Source organism: Danio rerio, chromosome 2 (assembly GCF_052040795.2).
Source record: "Danio rerio strain M-AB ecotype USA chromosome 2, GRCz13ab, whole genome shotgun sequence".
Classification (NCBI taxonomy): domain Eukaryota; kingdom Metazoa; phylum Chordata; class Actinopteri; order Cypriniformes; family Danionidae; genus Danio; species Danio rerio.
The window spans coordinates 57,570,001-57,591,513 of NC_141022.1; the positions used below are offsets into that span (position 1 = coordinate 57,570,001).

Consider the following 21,513-nt stretch of genomic DNA (forward strand, 5'->3'; position numbering starts at 1 on the left):
TCAGTGGTTAGCACTGTCGCCTCACAGCAAGAAGGTCGCTGGATTGAGCACCGGCTAGGTCAGTTGGCGTTTCTGTATGGAGGTTGGCTTACGGCTGGAAGGGCATATGCTGGATAAGTCGGCGGTTCATTCCACCGTGGCGACCCCTGATAAATAAAGGACCACGCCAAAGAAAAATGAATGAATAAATATATTATTATTTTTATTATTTTATAACAGGCCCGTAGCCTGGTGAAAAGGGTGGTTCTTTTTTCTCAAAAGTGTCCATTTTTGCAGTTATTCACCTTATGTTCTATTTAATGAGGTCTAAATACTGCATTTTAGTGACATTTTCAGCACTATTTTTAGCTAGTTGGATGGTCATCATAAGCAGACTTTTTGAGGTACCAAAGACATTTGCAAAATGTATAGAATAAAGGAAAATAAAAAAGACTTATTTTTAAATACAAATGTATAATATATAATAATAAATAAATAATATATCATTACAAAAAAGGAGTTGGAAGTTTTAAATGAAAAACAAACAAACTAGCATATTGTATTTTTTGGGGCAAATAACAAACTGGCCAGCATTGACGGCACTGGGCATTGGAAAAATAAACATAATAATAATGAGGAGCTTGACGATTTTTCTAGTCTCTTGTAAAAAAAGACTCCGGGCTCCTCATTAATTAAGAGGAGTTCTAATTATTTCATTTAATATTATTTATTGTTACGGGTCTGGCTTGCTGATGTGCGGAGCCAAGCAAGGTTTGAGTTCGTAACATACATTTTTGAAAGTTCATGGATAACAAAAATGGCCTAATTAATATTAAAATTGACTTTAATGTGGGCCGCTTTTGGTGCTTTAAAATTTTTTATTAGTATCTTTTTTCTTTCAAGAATAAGGTCCAAGATTCAGAATAAAAGTTGGGCTACTTGTAGTGAAAGATGACTTCACTTTCGTCATATTGCACAGTTGGATGTTGGACTCACTCATGAAAAAAATGATTGCATTAAAGCGTTCTTTGGGTTATTTTCACAATTTATGATGGCATAGCTGTCAAAATACGACAACTAAGCTCATGTATGGGACAAACTCTGGACCTTTTATGAGTTGGGGGGGTGGGTCTTTCGAACCACCCGAACCCCCCTGGCTACGAGCCTGAATAAGTACCGCTTTAGTCAACCTTTCATTTTAATTTTATTTAATTACTGTTACTATTAATACAGTTATTGAATTCTGAGTGAAATACAACAGGCTAGAAAGACTTTCCCTAAAATGAAGAGATGAAAAAAAAAAAACTTTATTTCATAAGAAACTACTAAAATACCATATATACATTTGGTTTAGAACAGTTTCAGTGTTTTGTGTAAAACAATTATTGAGACACCTCTGATTTAAGATGTGCAGTATTATAACATTAAATTACATCTACCAGACATGTACAATGCACTGTTAAACCTCTTAAGTTATTTGGCACAATCTAATTATACAAGTCAATCATTGTAACACTTAAAGCAGGGGTGTCCACACTCAGTCCTAAAGGGCCGGTATCCTGCTGAGTTTAGCTCCAACTTGCTTTAACATACCCGCCAGGATTTCTAGTATATCTACCGGGGTGCCCAAACTCAGTCCTGGAGGCCCGGGTGTCCTGCAAAGTTTAGTTCCAGGGGCGGACTGGCCATCTGGCAATTCTGGCAAATGCCAGAAGGGCCGGACCATTTTTTTTAAATGTGGGCCGGTCAGTTTTTTATTTTTATTTTTTATTTTATTATTATTTTTTATATGTATTGTTTTTACATGCAGGCAGCTTTTATCTCGTGCAACATGTGAATATTATGATGACATTGATGATGGTAATAATAGTAATAATAATAGTAAATATTAATCATTTGGCCCAATCGGTGATAGTTTCAAGAGGGGTCGACTCAATCAAAGGTTACGCGGACATAATCAAAATCTGGCAAGAATGTCAAACAAACAGTACGTATGGTAATGTGGGCTGGTGTGGCTATAGTGCCAGGGCTGAATTTTTGTCCCAGTCCGTCCCTGTTTAGTTCCAACCCCAATCAGACACACCTGAGCTAGCTAATCAAACTCTTAAGCTGCGGTCACACTAGATTTTGTGTGTGCGAAATTCTGTCGTACAGTGCTGCGAAAAGGGATGGGATTAAACGAGATTATTAGACATTAAAAGAAGGGAACGATTGCTCCATGTTTTAAATTTCTGTCCTGAGAGGTCATGTTTTGATCCTCGGTTGGTCTCACACAGTCAAGTGACAAGATTTTACAGGTCAAAGTTCACCAAGCTTGAACTTTGCACCACGGCGAACTGTGAAACTTAATGCATGACCCTGCATTTCCGGTCTGACGCATTTGCGTGCGTATGAATGGATGTCTATGGGGAGAAAAGTCAAGTGTGACCGCAGCTTTAGGCTTTCTAGAAACATCCGCGCAGGTGTGTTAAGGCAAGTTGGAGCTAAAATCTGCAGGACGCCGGACCTCCAGGGCCAAGTTTGGACACCCCTGATCTAGTAAGACCTTAATTAGCTGGTTCAAGTGTGTTTGATTAGGGTTGGAGCTAATCTCTACAGAACGCCAGCCCTCCAGGACCGAGTTTGGACACCCCTGACTTAAAGGGATAGGTCACTCAAAACTAAATACTGTCATCAATTGTCACAATAGCACTGTAGGTGAATTGAAGAAGCTAAATTGGCTGTAGTGCAGGAGTTTGTGTGTGAATGAGTGTGTGTGTGAGTGTTTCTCAGTACTGGGTTGCGGCTGGAAGGGCATCCGCTGCTCAGTTAAAATAGTTGCGTTAAAAATATCCCAACATATAACCTAATTATAGGTTATTATAACACCTTCCCAACTATGGGTTATTTTAACCCAACGCATTGGGTTATTTTGATTAAACGTTTTTCTTTCCATTCTGGTATTACTATTGCTACTATTACTAGTACTACTATTTGTTTTAAATTATGGCTGTGTAAATAAATAACATGCAGTTTTTGAAAATGCTTGATTTCAGTTGCATTTTAAGTCCCAGACACAGCGTTTTTATCCATAGATCGGTTACAAAGCCCATGTTTGTATCATCAATAAGAGTGCTGGTGAAACGGATAGAATAGTTGTTAAATAAATAACCCAATAAAGGTTAAAAATAACCCAACAAAGCACCAAATATTTTGAACTTAACCATTGGGTTAAATAAATAACTCAACGGTTTTTAGTGTGTGTAAAACATATACTGGAATAGTTGGCGGTTCATTCCACTTTGGCGACCTCTGAAATAGAGACTAAGCTGATTGAATATTAATGAATGAATTGTCACAACTCAGTTTTACTTTCTTTAAAAAAAAAGAAGATATTTTGAAAAATGTTGGAAATCTGTAACCATTGACTTCCATGGTGTTTTTATAACTAAGTCAATGATTACCAATTTCTAACATTTTTCAAAATATCTTCTTTCGTCTTCAACAGAAAAAGAAACCAGTAAATAGTGAGTAGATTAAGATTTTGAGGTGAACTATCCCTTTAAATTTCTGTTCTCTTTTTTTTACAGACGTACATTTCTGAGGTCTGAAAGATTCTCCTATGACAGATCTCCCAGGTTAGATATGACACCGGATATTTACATCCTAATCAATCGTAAGTAATCATATAATATATAAAACAAGCTTGTTCATGATGACATATAGTCAATTCCAGGATGTTTCAATTGGAGAAAGATCTATGTAACTATTGGATCTCCGTATGCACAGTCGTTCTCGATGGCGACATTGTACCAGTTTCCTTTTCCTCCTTTATAAGCACTGGTGACAATCCTGGCCCAGCCTGATTCGCCCTATGACAGAGAAAAACACAAAAATATAACTCTTTATAATAAGTTTATTTGTAATGCGCTTTTTTTTTTAAAGTCAAGGCACTACAAGGCAAAATACTAGCAATACAAGGCAAGCAAAACAGCGCAACAATAAAAGATGCAATAAAACAATAAAAATATGGACCTCAAGATTGAATAAAAAGTTAACAAAATGATCATCCTAAGTTAAAAGCAATGCTAAAAAGTTGAGTCCTAAGAAGTTTCTTAAAACAGTCCAGAGAGGCAGCATTCCTAATGCTGATGGGGAGTGCATTCCACAGCTTAGGCGCACTGTATGAGTAAGCCCTCCCACCCATGGTCTTGAGTTTACAGCATGGCTGATATAGGATAAGTCCCGATGCAGAACGAAGACTGCAGGCTGGGGTGGGGAGAGTCACCAGGTCACAGATGTAACCGGGTGCTAGCCCATGCACTGCTTTGAGAGTTAAAATCAAGGTCTTAAAATCAATCCGTGATTTAATAGGAAGCCAGTGTATTTGTTGTAGCACAGGAGTAATATGGTGACGTGATGCTTGAGAAAATTTTAACATCAGCATAAACTGGAAGCTGCAACCTTTTTTCTTTTTTCTTTTTTTCGTATTTTGATGCAGTTCTTATAGACACAGAATACTAAATGAGAAAGCAGTGGGTTTGGCTTGTTTTTTCTACTGCGAGCTGATTGGATGTAGTAAAGTAGGCATTTCATTCAGAAAGATCTGGAAAGTGTTTGGGAAGAATTATTATTACAACCTAAGACTCCTCCAGCTCACCATTTCTGTTTGTTGTCAAAACTGACAGCAGGTGGGGCGTGGTTAAGTCTCTTAGCCACTCCCAACACCTCAGACTTAATCTGAGAATTTAACTGAAAAGCAACAGGAAGTCTATATACTACACGAACTGTAGTAGCAAACAAAGACACAAACCCCTCACTGCACATCAGCTGCACCTTCAGCAAACCTCCTAATACGTGCAGCACAATGACTTTTAAGATAATTTATGAGTGTCAAAAGTGCTGGATCTGCTCTGCAAAATATTTGACTGTGTCGTCGCATCACAAACGACTAAAAATAATACAAAGCAATATAACTAAAGCAATCTCCAGTGTGCTGAGCATGAGCGCTTCTCTTCCTGTTGAACTGAACAGCCACAGCATAGTTGATGTAAGTGTGCTCGGAAGGTAAAATGCAGTGTGAGTGCAGTTCGTCAGGGGAGAGGAGAAGGGGGGACAAGCGCGCTTCGGCACAGTTCAAGGCAACCGTGCCTAGTGTGAGTACACCCTAAGCCTAAGGAGAATGAATGAAAGAACAAATGTTTACTGCTCCATAATATTGCAAATGCTTCTTAAAATAAAATATAATATGTTTAATGTGGAAAAAAAGTTGTTGTTTTTTACCCAGACATATAAAAAGACAATATTTTAGGGCGGTAAATCACAATACCATGATATTTTTATCAAAAGCTTATCATAGCCTCAGAATCATATACCAGTCCATGCCTAGCACCAGACCTCTGGTAAAGCTGAATTGGTGAATTGCTGAATGCTGTTTCTTTACTAACCCAGAACTCGCCCCAGGAGTTTCTGACGATCCAGTATTCGGTCCCGTCCTCTGTGACGCCCCATCCCGCCACTGAGATGATGTGATTTGGTATAGACAGAATGTGAAACTCAGCAAACACCCCTCCATCATACGCCTCCAGGCCTTTAGTGGCCATTATTGCACAGCTACAACACAGAGTAATAGAGAACATGTTTCAACTCAGTTCATCCATATACAGATGAAGAATTATTAGCCCCCCTGCACATTTTTTTTATCCTCATTTTTATGGAAAGATTTCTTTCAACACGTTTCTAAACATAATAGTTTTTATAACTCATTTCTAATAGCTTATTTATTTTATCTTTGCCATGATGACAGCACAAAATATTTGACTAGATAGTTTTTAAGATACTAGTATTCAGCTAAAGTGACATTTTAAAAGCTTAACTAGGTTAATTAGGCATGGCTAATTAAAATGGTTTGTTCTGTAGACAATCAAAACAAAAATATTGCTTAAACGGGCTACTAATTTTGACCTTAAAATAGATTCTAAAAGATCCAAAGTTCTGACTGGCAGATTCAAAACCCTTCTGAAATTTCTTAATTCCTTTTCACATTTTTTATTTAGTGTAGCAGCATAACTAATACCATATATCAGCTTAAAAGGGGGATGCATTTTTCACTACCAATCATTTCACTTTTTTATACAATATAGATAAAATAACAAAAAGAAATGTAAAAATTAAATTAACATTAATCATAAAATAATCATGAAAACAATATTAATAACAAAATTTACACAAGTCAGGGGACATCAAATATTCATCTAACAGTCAAACTCTTCACTCAGCGGCCACTTTATTGGCTACACCTTACTAGTATGTGGTCGGGCCCACTTCTGCGTTTAGAACTGCCTTAATCCTTTGTGGCATAGCTTCAACAGGCTACTGGAGATTTTGCTCCATATTGACATGATAGCATCGTACTTTTGGTGCAAATTTGTCGACTACACATCCGTGATGTGAATCTCTCGTTCCACCACATCCCAAAGGTGCTCTATTGGATTGAGATCAGGGGACTGTGGGGGTCATTTGAGTAAAGTGAACTCATTGTCATGTTCAAGAAGCTGGAAGTAGCCATTTGAAGTCATAAAGGGATGGACAATACTCAGGTAGGCTGTGGCATTGACACAATGTTCAATTGGTACTAATGGACCCAAAGTGTGCCAAGAAAATATACCACACACCATTACACCACCACAAGGAGCCTGAATCGTTGATACAAGGCAATATGGATCCATGCTTTCATGTTGTTGACACCAAATTCTGACTCCGACACCATCCGAATGTCACAGCAGAAATGGAGACTCATCAGACCAGGCAACGTTTCTCCAATCTTCAATTGTCCAGTTTTGGTGAGCCTGTGTGAATTGTAGCCTCAGTTTCCTGTTCTTAGCTGACAGGAGTGGCAACCGATGTGGTCTTCTGCTGCTGTAGCCCATCCGCCTCAAGGTTGGTTGTGTTCAGAGATGCTCTTCTGCAGACCTCGGTTGTAATGAGTGAGTATTCGAGTTACTGTTACTTTTCTATCTGCTAGAACCAGTCTGGCCATTTTCCTCTGGCATCAACAAGGCATTTGTGCCCACAGAATTGCCGCTCACTGGATATATATATTTTTTTTTTACTGTTTTACACAGCGGATGCTCTTCCAGCTGCAGCCCAGTACTGGAAAAAAAACTGTATACTAAATAATATTAAATCTTTGTTCTTAGTCTGAAGAGGAGACTGTGAGGGAAAGCTTACTGGTTAATACATTTTTTAAAAAATGCGTACCTTTGAGATTAAAGCCAAGAGGTAAGTCTTTTACCCGTCTACAAAATCTGGATAAAGTAACCTTACATATTTAGTCCATTTGATCTGGATATTTCTGAATACATTCACATGCAAGATTTTAAGATTTTACCATAACATAAATGTCTTGGATTGACATGAATTCTGTATTAATTTATCAAATGTAAACACGTATTAGCACTGATTCTAAACATCCCCTTTTCAGTGAATATCAGCTGTCACCATCAGGAAAAAGACTGAGAATGCCAATGTGTAAAACTAATAGACTAAAGCTTTCGTTTGTTCCTACCTCCATAAAACTGTTGAACTGTACTAATAACACTGCTCCTGTAGTACGCTAGCACTTGACTGGGTTCTGTGTTTTATATATTTATACTTATATTTGGTCGTATACTGTAAACAATGTATGTTCTTAACTGTTTGTTCTTAATTATTTTGTTTTATTTATTTTTACTGTCTGTTTAGACAATGTTGTAGCACCTTTTATGCCCAAGACAAATTTACACCGGGGACAAATAAAGTTTAACCTAACCTAACCTAAATAGCGCTCTGTTAATAAACTAATATAATAAACATTAATTTATTCGCATCATATTCCCTTTACTGCTGTTTAGGCTCAACAGTGAATCACTTGTTGCTCACTACTTGAATTTATTTATGTTTAAATGAAAACATCGATTGTAAAACTTGCCTGATTGGCCCATTTTTAAAGATCTCAGCCTTCATTCGGTCTCGTCCTGAAATGTCCCCGTAGTCCCCTACCTTCCACACTGTGTAGTTTTTAATAATGGAACAGGAACCAAAAAAAGAGCATGTCCCACACTGATTAAACGGGTCACATTCTGCAAAAAATAAAGAAGAGTTTATACATTTAATATGCAAATAAGACATTTAAGATTTAAAATTTGCATGAAACAAAAGATGCAATCATGTTTAATTTGTTTTTAGGGGGACCTGTTCAAAGTTTTCACTCTGTTATATTGCAGCTGTAACAGGGTTATATTGTATCTCTCCACTTGCATACATTAAAATACTAATGAGAAGGAAGGGGTTAACATTTATTCATTGTTTTATATGTAGAGCGCCCCCTCTGTTACCTAAAAAGAAAGGATATTCATTGTAGTATGTAGGAGGAAGCCATTGCACGAGGCTAGTAGATTAGATCTGCGCTCATTTTTCTGTTCTAACTGTTTTCACAACAATAAAATCGATAAAAGATATATCAGAGTGAATATTTATTTACACAACGCAGAAGAGACGCAAAAGACTAGTTACACAGCCATTTGCTAAAACCATTTAAGCTCATCATTTTCCTTCATTGATGATACACACAGCAGCCCATATTGACAGAAAAACCCAGAACTGTTGACATTTTTGCAGATGTATTAAAAAAGAAAAGCTAAAATATCACTTATAGTATTCAGACCCTTTGCTCGGACACTCATATGTTGAACTTGGGTGCTGTCCATTTCTTCTGCTCATCCTTCAGATCGTTCTACACCTTCTTTTTAGTCTAGCTGTGTTTGCTTATACTGATTGGACTTAATTAGAAAAGCCACAAACCTGTCTATATAAGATCTTACAGCTCACAATGCATGTCTGAGCAGATAAGAATCATGAGGTCAGAGGAACTGCCTGAAGAGCTCAGAGACCGAACTGTGGCAAGGCACAGATCTGATCAAGGTACAAAAGAATTCTGCTGCACTTAAGGCTCCTACGAGCACAGTGGCCTCCATAATGTTTAAATGGATTGTGCAGTCAAACTGAGCTATTGGGGGAGAAGAGCCTTGGTGAGCGAGGTAAAGAAGAACCCAAAGATTACTGCGGCTAAGCTCCAGAGATGCAGTCAGAGATGGAAAAAACTTGTAGAAAGTCGGCGGCTTTATTGCAGAGTGCATGAAAGCCCACATGGAGTTTGCTAAAAAGACACCTGAAGGACTCCAAGATGGTGAGAAATAAGATTCTCTGATCTGATGAAACCAAGTTAGAACTTTTTTGCCTTAAAGAGCGCCCATTATACATAAAATAGGGTCATATTTTGGTTGTAAGGGTCTCCAACAACAGTCTAATATGCATGCAAGGTCAAGAAAACACTTTCATGATCTTTTAATATGCATTTATTTTTACCTAATTATCTCAGCGACACCCATATGAATCGTTCAGTGATTCATTTGTTCCCAAACCTCTCCTTAGCGCGAAGCTAATCTGCGCTGATTGGACCAATGACAGCCTGCTGTGATTGGTCGACACTGACAGCCTTCAGCGCAAGACAGAGTGAAATGCACAGCTTATCAACAATATAGAAGTATTCAGAGTGCAAACACGCTTCATATTAGTGTAAGGTGTGGATTTTGGCTGCCAGTGGGTGAATGACAGATGATGGACTTGAAAATACCAACTAATAAGAATTGTAGCCTCAGTTTCCTGTTCTTAGCTGACAAGAGTGTGATCTTCTGCTGCTGTAGCCCATCTGCCTCAAGGTTGGACGTGTTGTGTGTTCAGAGATGCTCTTCTGCAGACCTTGGTTGTAAAGAGTGCTTATTTGAGTTACTGTTGTCTTTCTATCAGCTTAATCAGTCTGGCCATTCATTCTCTGTAAACCCTAGATATGGTTGTGCGTGAAAATCCCAGTAGTTTCTGAAAAGTCCAGCCCGTCCCATTATGATGCTCGATTTGAACTGCAGCAGATCGTCTTGACCATGTCTACATGCCTAAATGCATTGAGTTGCTGCCATGCCATTGGCTGATTAGAAATTTGCGTTAACACGCAGTTGGACACATGTACCTAATAAAGTGGCCGGTGAGTGCATGCATGCAACTTGTACGAGATTTTCATTGCAACTCTGTGTGTTCTTGCAGACTCAGAGTTTGAAGACTTACTTTGGTTTCGAGCCTGATAGTTATTGCAGGTCTCGTCAGGAATGCCGTGCTCATTCGCATATGCGTAAACACCCAGATGATCTCCTCCAAAGCATGACCCCGCCTTGCCACAGTCGATCACGTTCTGCACTGACAGGTATGCAGAAGGCCACGCCCCCTTCCTCTTAATGTTGATGCGGTCTAAATTTGGAATAAGGCAGAATAGCTTGTTGAATGACTCAATGCTAATGTACTATACTATTACTATATTATACTATTTACTGGTACTTTGTTTTTACCTGCGAGAGCACTAGTGGAGCCCATAGCCCAGCATGAGCCACAGTATTGTGGGATGTGTTGGTTGCGGGTGATGCTCACATAGTTTTTCCCATCAATGTTGCGCCAGTCCCAGGAGGCGGGGAGATCAGAGACGTTTAAATATTCATGTGGACGAGCATATGTCCTAAAATATGAATTATTACTATTATTATTGTCAATGTCTTACAAGTTTGTTAAATGATAGAGAATATAATATACAGTTGAATGCAAAATTATTCACCATCCTGCGAATTTTTTTATTTTTTATTTTATATATATATATATATATATATATATATATATATATATATATATATATATATATATATATATATATATATATATATATTTCCCAAATGATGTTTACATTTTTCACATTATTTCCTATAATTCCCCTTACTTTGTACTGTTTAGAAATGTGTTGAAAAAAATCTTCTTTCCATTAAACAGAAATTAAGGGGAAAATATACAGTGGGCTAATAATTCTGAATTAAACTGTAAATAGAATGTAAAGTGCTTTTTAGATTTAATAATTCTAGCATGTGCTAAGTACTGTAGTTATTAATTAAGTTATTACAATATTCTATCTAAATTTACTAAATGTTTGAAATGTTTAATTAAAATACAGCGATAATTCATGTAATATATACCAAATTGTTTTTGAACGTTCATGAATTAGGACACATTTACTTGATTAAAATAAATGACTTTTTTTTTCTCAAAAACAATTTATAAATTTGAAACATATAAGTGCATAAAAGTAATTTTGTTTCAAAAACATAAGCCTAGACAGTCTAAAAAAACTTTGTTTTTTTTCTCTTCATTTGAATAATTTTTTTTTCCTAAATCCATTAGGTTTTTTTTTTAAACACGCGTACATTTAATTTTAACATAGATTTTTTTCCATGTTTTTTTGAAAATCTGATTTTACATCAATAAATAGGGGGCTAATAATTAGGGGGGGGGGGGGTTAATAATTCTGATTTCAACCATATTTATTATTTATTGTATGTAGTTTCAAATGAAATTATTACTCCAGTCATTATTGCTTTTATTACTATTACTATTATTTTATTAATAATAATAATAATAACAATAATAATTAATATTAGAGTGATTTCTGAAGGATTATGTGACTAAAGTACTGAAGCTGAAAATTCACCATTAAAATCACTGGAATAAATGATTAAATTAAATTATAATCTACTTTTAAACAGTTACTTTATAGTGAATAACTTTTTACAATTTTACAATGTGTACTGTATTTTTGATTAAATAAATGCAGCCTTGGTGAAAAAATTTGCTTATTTTAAAACATTTAAAAATCCTACTGACCTTATAACTTTTGACTGGTAGTGTATATTGAATGTTATTTTGCACATGCAAAAAATTAAATAAATAAATATGTTATTACCATAGTAAAGTACATGTAAAATATATAATTATCAGCTTAAATAGCACTTCACAATAGTAGTGCATTATGTGGTAAAATCATACACAAAAATATCCATAATACACCACATAAAAAAATTACTATAGTCATTTATAGTACATACTACGGTGTTTTTTGAGCTGCAGAGTGTAATATACTGTATTATAGTATTTACAGCAATTTTATTATCATTAATTTCTGGTGTGTTGAAGTAAAATTAAATGTAGAGTTTTAGAAAACGTCATTTGTTTACATTTCAAAACATGTACCACAATACATATGATTTCCACAACAGATAAGCAAGTAATGCAAGTACTTTACAATATGGTTCTATTATTTACTATAAATTATTTTTTTCACGCGGGACCTTTTGTAAGGTTTTGTTGTTGCGATTAAAATAACTATTACAATGAAGATATTTCCTACTTTATGAATGACGGTCTGTGGTCTTTCATCGGTTTATAACATGAATCTGGAAGAGGCTGAACTTCAGTGAATCCTTCAGTGTGTACAAACACATTAAGCAGAAATGAAAACCACAACACAGCAGGCGCCATCATGAATGTTTACATCCGAGTTTGACACTTTAGAAAAACGAAAACTAGAGTTTTGGCGCCCTCTAGAGCTCAGGAGAGGGAATATGCACACCGACTTCACAGTCAGCCAGCCCCAGGGCTTCCGGTCCCATACAAAATCACCGCGTTTAAGATCTGATTTCTTTGAAAACGGCGATCTCTACTGCCTGGCTGAGATAAGATATAAAGTGGGTATCAGCCCAAACAGGAAGAACTGCATTACATTCTGTTTTTCCACGCCATGTCTTTAAATATGACAGTTTATTTTACCCCAGTATTTTCAATGGAATTTCCAAGCTAGCCTAGTGCTAATGGAGTCTGCACTTTCACGTCTCTTTTTACGCTTTAACAACCAAATAGATGCTTAAGTCTATTTAACTGATTATATTTGTAAGGCATCACAACATCGATGCTGTAAAATTATATTCATATGCATAATTATAAATATACCAGGAGTCCCCAAACTTTTTTTTTCTGTAAGGGCCGCTGCTTTTTTTTCTTTAATGGGGCAAGAAATGACTCCTGCCATAAAATGCCCCTTTTGAAATGGGTATCTGTTAACTTAAATTGATACAAATTAAATTGTGTGTGTGTATGTGTATATATATATATATATATATATATATATATATATATATATATATATATATATATATATATGTGTGTGTGTGTGTGTGTATATGTGTGTGTGTGTGTGTGTGTATATATATATATATATATATATATATATATATATATATATATATATATATATATATATATGTATGTATGTATGTATGTATGTATGTATGTATATATATATATATATATATATATATATATATATATATATATATGTGTGTGTGTGTGTGTGTGTGTGTGTGTGTGTGTGTGTGTATATATGTATATATGTATGTATATATGTGTGTGTGTGTGTGTGTGTGTGTGTGTGTGTGTGTGTATATATGGGGTGGGCCATTAGGCAAGTTATTGTATAATGGTGGTTTGTTCTGTAGACTATAGAAAAAAATGCCTAAAGGAACTAATAATTTCAACCTTAAAATTGCTCTTAAAAAATTTAAAAAACGCTTTTTTTCTAGCTAATAAGTTTCTCTCCAGAAGAAAAAATATTATCAGACTAAACAAAGAAATACTGGAAAATCTCTGTAGACTGATGGCATTTCATGCCGTTCAGCCTTATAATCTTAAAATGTGAGCGAAATTACTTGTTTTGTCATCACTTTAGACATTACGATAGAGAATCATTTAAACACTGTAAAGTGGCATTTGTGAATGAGTAATGGTTTCTGCTGTTTTGACGTCAGCTGCAGACGTGAATGAATGGTGGAAGAAAGTAGTTCCTCAAAAGGATTTTAAAACTTTGTTTAATTTTCTTTTTTATATATACGATGATGCCGTCGAACTGTTTTATAAATGCACTATTACACTCGTAGCAGTGCGATATGACTGTCACTGGTGGGACACTAAGGCACTCTACTATACTATTACTATAAACACAATACAATACCGATGAGATTAATTGAAGTGTGATATGTTTAATGTGTGGTTTACAATTTTATATTTATATTTTTATGTGTGGTCAACAATTTTATGTTTTCCATGTAAATGTTGTATAAAAGCCACCAAAAAAAACTAATTTTATGAACGGGCTCGTTACACTACAGTCAATGTTATTCTTTTACATTTGTTTGTAAACCTAGTGCATTTTAAAATGCATTTCACTTCTTGTTCTAGCTTTATCCCTTACAACAATAATAATTATATTATGTTTTAATGATTTAAAATAGATTCTTTTGTTTTTGAATGTAGACTGAGAATGCTAATAAAAGTCTATGAAAGGGGTGCATTTTAGGCACCTGAGAAAACACCTGTTTGCTCTGTAACAGAAAATTACATGGGCTGGGAGATTTTCCTATGAACCATTTTAAATGTATATTTTATGACTAGTAATGTTTGATTAGTTTGTTTTTTTTATAAAAATGCATACAAATGAGTCTTTTTTTTAGGAGATATTGACTATCAAAAGATCCTATACTATCATAACTTAATCAATTTACCTTGTTGTTTAAAAATCCTACTTAAACACTGTAAAAACAATTACAATGCTAAATATTGTTCTTGAATGCCACTGTTATTGGCTCAGTAAATGAGTACAATATTTTTTTAAAGGTATTTATTAATGTCTTTGGCTTTAAGAGGGCTGGTTTAAATGTAAGGACCCCTGGTTTATACTTTTAAAAACACTAATTTAGTAAAGTAAAAAGTGATGTCCATCGCTTTTCCACTATTGCATATATCCATAAGTAAGGGAAAGTGCGGACATTTGCAACACTTCTTGCATATTCTTTAGTTTCTCAGGCAGTTTTTTTTTTTTATGGAAATCCAAAATGTCACCATTAAACAAATATCAGTCAGAGGCCCACCCACTATAACATATGATAATATATGCAGATTTTACACTTAAACAGACAAAGTCAAACAAATGACCCCTTAAATTTCTGTTTGTAAAAGGCAATAATAGTAATAAAAGATAGTTTGTTTTTATTTGTTGACAGACTTCATTTAAATTAGTTACACTATTAAATTTATATGAAGACAGACTAGTAAAAAAATAAGTAACAACCATTTTTTGTCAACTAAAAGGCCTACAAAATATTTTACAAAAATATTTTTTTATGGAAAATCTTGACTGAACCTTTACTAAACTACTTCTTTGTACTTTGAGCTTGATGAATTCTTATTTGAAAATGAAAGTACAATAAAACTGTAATGAAATTACATTATCTCCCAAATAACTCGCAGTTCGCATATTTAGCCTATTTAGTTGGTCGTCTGCATGTTGTTCTGCTGTAGTGGTTCATTCTGACCAGCAGGTGCTGCTAAATCCATTAAAATGTTTGATAGTCCGAGCAACTCCAGTTTTTACATAGGGCTACTTAATATTTTACAGTGAGATTAGCATATGTGTAGGATGGTATTTTGCGCATTAAAAAGCATAGAGTATTCATACTTCAGATCATGTAAAAAAGAAAAAAAAGATTGCCTGCTAAAATAGCAAAAAGGCAGAGAAGCATTTGAGGCAGAGAACCATTTGCAGTGGTGTCCGAAACCATAGTGGACTTTTTGAAGTGCGCTTAATCAATCCCACAATGCATCATGCCAAATTGCCCAAGGGATATTTAAAAAGTCTGCATGAAATTAAAATTTACTCTTCTATATGTTCTTGTTATGAACAAAGTATCTCTGCACTTTATTATTTAAAGAAAAATAATATTAAATTGCACTTATTTTTTAATCAAATACTATAATATTCCCTCCCTCTCGACTTTTCTTCACTTCTGGTAACATGGAATTCCTTTAGGGCGGAGCTCTGTGTTCTTTAGGGCGGGGTTGTCAATGCTGTTAGGGTGGTGCTATCAGTGATTTAGGGAGGGACTGTCAGTGCCTTTAGGCCAGGGCTATCAGTGCTTTTCGGACGGAGCTATCAGTGCTTTTAGGGTGGGGCTATTAATGTCTTTAGGGCAGGGTCATCAGTGCCTAGGAAGGGACTATCAGTGCCTTTAGGGAGGGACTATCAGTGCCTTTAGGGAGGGACTATCAGTGCCTTTAGGGAGGGACTATCAGTGCCTTTAGTGAGGGACAATCGGTGCCTTTAGGGCAGGGTCATCAGTGCCTTTAGGGAGGGACTATCAGTGCCTTTAGGGAAGGACTATCAGTGCCTTTAGGAAAGGACTACCAGTGCTTTTAAGGAGAGACTATCAGTGCCTTTAGGGAGGGACCATCGGTGCCTTTAGGGAGGGACCATCGGTGCCTTTAGGGAGGGACCATCAGTGCCTTTAGGGAGGGACCATCAGTGCCTTTAGGGAGGGACCATCAGTGCCTTTAGGAAAGGACCACCAGTGCTTTTAGTGAGGGACCATCAGTGCTTTTAGGGAGGGACCGTCAGTGCATTTAGGGAGGGACTATCAGTGCCTTGAGGGAGGGAATATCAGTGCCATCAGGGAGGGACTATCAGTGGTCTTAGAGCACTAGAGAAAGAGGTGCGTGGTGCTTGCAAAGCAGATACACGCATGAGCAGTGGTCCCCAACACTCAGGCCACATACCGGCACCAGTCTATAGATGAATTAGTGCCGTGCCGCACAAACAAAATCATTAATTATTTCCATTCCAGGTCTGAACAATCACTCATTTTCAAAAATCTTTTATTTTGAAAAATGACCGTATTCTTTTGTTACATCTACTGTAAGTCACTTGAGTGCCAAAATAAACCCACTGGCTAGCAAAATGAGTAAGAACTGCAGCACGACGCACTTGCGTATTCCAGGCGTACACAGTTGAAAACATCTTAACTTTTCAGAATGCCGCACCACGAGTCATGTGATAAGAACCGACTGATCAGTCTTATATTTTGTATGGAATATAATTTCGCTAGACTAATTATCTCAGACAAACACAGAACACCCAAACACTGCAGAGCTTTTTAATTTCTCCATAAATAAAACTTGGGTCACACTTTACAATAAGGTTCATTAGTTAATGTTAATTAATGCATTTACTAACATAAACAAACAATGAACAATACATTTACTACTGTATTTGTTCATGCTAGTTAACGTTAGTTAATGAAAATACAGTAGTTCATTGTTAGTTCATGTTAACTCATGGTGCATTAACTAATGTTAACTAGCATGGACTCGGATGTTATTAATGCATTAGTAAATGTTCATATATGAATAATAAATGCTGTAGATGTGTTGTTCATGATTAATTCATGTTAGTAAATGCATTAACTAATGAACCTTATTGTAAAGTGTTACCAAAACTTGTATCAGAGTGCAGCAATGTTTTGTCAGCTTGAAATCCTCCGAGGAAAAACGGGTTGATCTACATCAGGGGTTTTCAAAGTGTGAGGCGCGCCTCCCCTGGGGGGCGCCAGAGCATGTCAGGGGAGGCGCGGGAAAAAATATAATATAATAAAAATATAATTATTAAGTTTAATTATTATATTTTTTATTATATTTAAACAGTTAAATTAAACATAGCAAAAAAAATAATACGTCAAATATAAGAAAACCTTTTTTACCCAGAAGGCCATAGCTGTGAATTCGCTTCTGTTTGGCAAGCCCGCCAATACAGGTGTATGCCTGCTAATACAATGGGTCGGTTTCTGAGACCCCCCCCCCCAGCCCCCCCCATCCTCCCCCCCGATTCAAAGCTGTAATGAAGTTCACGGCCCTTTGGCCGCCGGAAAGAAGGAGGCGGAGAACCAACGCATTTCTAAAATGATTTATTAATAACAGTGATGGCAGCTCCTCACGGAGGCTGCCGTCTAAACCAAAACAAACGCTCACGGAGACTGCCGTCAAACTGAAAGCAAAAGTAAAATATGTCTGGGCCCGGTCGTCTCTCGGCTTCCTCTGCCCTCGTTCCTCCTTTTATGATCCAGAGCTCCTTCCGTGGGATCCGAGGCAGGTGCGCACCGCAGGTGTATCCACTTACGCGGTGGCCTCACTCCGTTCCCACGGCTCTCGACCACGCCCCCTCGCCACAAAAGCCTTCAAGTTCAGGGCTTAAACCCAAAAGACGACGATATGATGATCAGTATTTGAGTTTAGGATTTACGTGGACAGGACCAGCTGATGAACCACGACCTTTATGTGTGGTTTGTCAAAATATTTTGGCTAATGACAGCATGAGACCCGCTAAACTTCCACTATTTTGACTGGAATGGACAGTTCTTAAATCTGTTCTATTCATATTGAACCATCATCCTAGTTTTAAAAACGTTATATTAAAATACTTGTTATTACTCTGTAAATAATTGCACTTTCATGCAAATGATGATAAAAGTGAGTTAACAGTCTAACATCTGTCTGTGTCTTTATATATATATATATATATGTGTGTGTGTGTGTGTGTGTGTGTGTGTGCGTGTGTGTGCGTGCGTGCGTGTTTGGGAGGAGGGGGGCGCCAATGCATAAGTTGTGTCAAAAGGGAGGCCCACTGTCTTAGACTTTGAAAAACCCTGATTTACATACAAGGTTAATGTTTCGATTTCAAAAAGTTTTACAAATATGTCATATGTACATGCAACATATATTTTAAAATGTATCCAAATTTCTATAAATATGAATATGACTCGTTTTTGAACTGTGCAGTGGTGTATCTGCTTAATTTGTGTCACGTTTTGCGTGATCAAAACAGAAACAAAAAACGAGAACAAAAGGGGTGCGGATCCAAGTGCAGATTTTAATATTAAAAGTGCGGTAACAGTGAACAAAATCCAATAATCCAAAGAGCAAAGTAACAAAATAACAAACGAACAAACAAAACAAGAAACTAAGGCAGATGAACACGAACTAGACTTTAGCAGGATACAAGAACAAGATCAGGAACGACAAACTCGTAATACTAGACTTACTGGATAACTTGACAAGGAAGACAAACGACGCGATCACAAACAGTGGTGGAATGATTGAATATATAGTCCAGATAATCAACAGAAACGGAGACAGCTGTGAATACAATCAGTGTATGTGTTCCGGTGTATGCGCGTGGTATGTATGGATTCGTAGTCCTTTTGGGCGCTGTAGTTCCACTCAGTGTCCATTGAATTACAGCGCCCTCAGGTGGTCACTGACAGTCATAACAAATTTGGCCAACTATACTTCATTTCAATACTGGTCATTATGGTGGTATTTGGAGAGACAATTTATTTCTGCGGTGGTAATTCGTGAAAAGTTTTAGAACCACTGGTCTACAGAATAAACCACTGTTATACAATGACTTGCCTGAATAACCTAATTATTGCACTATAAGCTTAATATTTGCTAAATATTATGTGTCAAAGACAAAATAAATTAGCTAATAGGAATTATCTATTAAAACTATTATGCTTCGTAAAAATAGTACTGTACTATATATTTAATAACTTTGTCTTCAGCTGTATTTGGCCAATTTAAGAATAATGGAGCATTAATAAGACTCGTGCTGTGAAGATTCTGGACTGTAAGTTAGCACATGTTGTTTCTTGATCTAACTTTACCATAATGAAATCATGGCGAGTGCTCATAACTTTGGGAAGTTGTTTAATGATCAGACTTTGTCCACTCAGCAGTGCGTGTGTGCACTCAGATTGCAGTGTGATTCAATTTAGCTTCCACCTGCAGTTCATAATGTCAATTAAGCATTAAATGCATGTGAATCTCCTGCCTGGATGAGAGAGGAGAGTTTTTCCACTGGGTCGTGGCATGATCTGAGCGCAGACAGACAGGACCACAGATCTGATTGTGGACTTTTAGAGGAACCAGATGGAAATCAGCATCCAACAGCAAGATTACATTTATATCACATAGCATAACTCTTGTGCTGTTTTATTGCAGTTTGAGGCCTATGTAGCTTGCATAATCTACAATAATCTTAGATTAACCATTTCTGACATAACCATAATCAGTGGTGGAAAGAGTACTGAAAAATCATATTCAAGTAAATGCACCATTAAAAAAATGTAGAGTGAGTAGAGTAAAAGTATCTGTTGTAAATATTACTCAAAGTATGAGTAAAAAGCCCTTTCAAAAGTACTTAAGAGTAGTGAGTACGCTTTTAAAAGCTGATGCATTTACATGTAATTTGTGCATATGTGTGTAAACGTAACATTCTGTAGTGCATCAAGTTATTGCCCAGCAGCCACACAACATCATAAGACTTTAGTATTAGGTTAGATGTAGATTGTGATGTCAGGTGATCAAAAATCAATGTCTAGCCAGTGTTTAAGGACAACATTATTGAATATGTTGATATTTGGTTGACTTTAGGTTGTGCTGGAAAGTGACAAATGTCGAGCAAACATTTAAAACCAACGTCATTTTGACATCAAATGCTGACACTTCCATGATTTTAATGGAATAACAAAATGCAACATCCCCGCGACACTGGGGTCGACTTCATTCTGACGGCATGTTGACATCTTGTGGCTGCTGTGTCTTTATTGCAATTTCGATCATCATACAGTAAACATCGGTCATCTTCTCATCAGTGACCTGCATCTAAACAGTCTCTGGGTCAATGCATGTAAAGATTTTGGACATCTTGTACACTTAATGCTTCCAAACAGTTTGCTGCAATTATAAAGTGCACATGTTTTGAGGTAGGGTTGGGTATCGTTTGGGGTTATTTCGATAACAGTGCTAGATAGATACTTTTAAAACGGTGCCAGTGCCAAAACGGTGCCTGAACCTATACTTTTTAGGCACAAAATTGACAAACATATATATATATATATATATATATATATATATATATATATATATATATATATATATGTGTGTGTATATATTCCTGCAGGATGCATTGCAGGCTCCAAACCACACAGTGATGCAGCTGGTCAGGATGCTCTCAATAGTGCCTCTGTAGAAGGTGTGCATGATTGAGGCAGGTGCTCTTGCTCTGTTCAGTTTGGGGAGGAAGTAGAGACGCTGCTGTGAATTTTTTATTTATTTATTTATTTATTTTGGCCAGTGCAGTGTTTTTAGTCCAGGAGAGATCCTCAGTGATGTGCTGCTCACATGGTCCACAGACACAACGTTGCGGAGTGTGCGCTTTCCTGAAGTCAACTACAATCTCCTTCGTCTTCTCTACATTCAGAAAGAGATTGTTGTCTCTGCACCACTCAGCCAGACGGCTCACCTCGCTTCTGTAGTCGTTCTCATTGCTTTTGTTGATGAGACCCACCACAGTTGTGTCATCCGCAAACTTGATGAACAGATTGGAGTTGTGTGATGGTGCAAAGTCATGGGTCAGCAAAGTGAAGAGGATAGGGCTCAGCCACTTGTGTGACAGCTAGGTCTTGCTGGTCACAATCCCGTCACCTCTGCACTTTATTATTTAAAGAAAAATAATATTAATTTGCACTTATTCTTTAATCAAATACTATAATATTCAGTTGCCTTTTGGAATTATTTCCTAAAATAATCAATTGATATGGCATGCTGTGTGCACTTAATTGTGCTCACAAACCATTCATGTGGCCTCCATTTCACAGGTGATTGAAATTATATACTTGTATACCATCTCTATAAATGCATTGGTCTTAT

General features: G+C 36.5%; 1 protein-coding gene and 1 long non-coding RNA gene across 6 annotated transcripts in view; both read right to left on the bottom strand.

The window, feature by feature from the left end:
• The window catches only part of LOC147846549 (uncharacterized), a 1,651,758-nt gene that overhangs the window by 1,021,237 nt on the left and 609,008 nt on the right, over positions 1-21,513 (bottom strand). The window lies entirely within an intron of this gene.
• On the bottom strand, positions 1,265-12,425 carry LOC100333521 (cathepsin Z). 5 transcript variants are annotated; one of them, XM_087241560.1, is made up of 7 exons: positions 12,272-12,425; positions 10,395-10,558; positions 10,117-10,296; positions 7,928-8,078; positions 5,406-5,571; positions 2,627-3,830; positions 1,265-1,508 (listed from the first exon to the last, which is right to left on the bottom strand). In XM_087241560.1, the coding sequence occupies exons 1-6, from the start codon at positions 12,403-12,405 to the stop codon at positions 3,717-3,719; spliced, it is 909 nt and encodes a 302-aa protein (XP_087097686.1). In that variant the 5' UTR covers positions 12,406-12,425; the 3' UTR covers positions 1,265-1,508; positions 2,627-3,716. The 5 variants fall into 5 exon arrangements, with proteins under 5 accessions (XP_087097686.1, XP_087097685.1, XP_087097684.1 ...); XM_087241559.1 differs by having other exon boundaries at positions 1,265-1,660; positions 2,048-3,830; XM_087241558.1 differs by having other exon boundaries at positions 1,265-1,660; positions 1,881-3,830.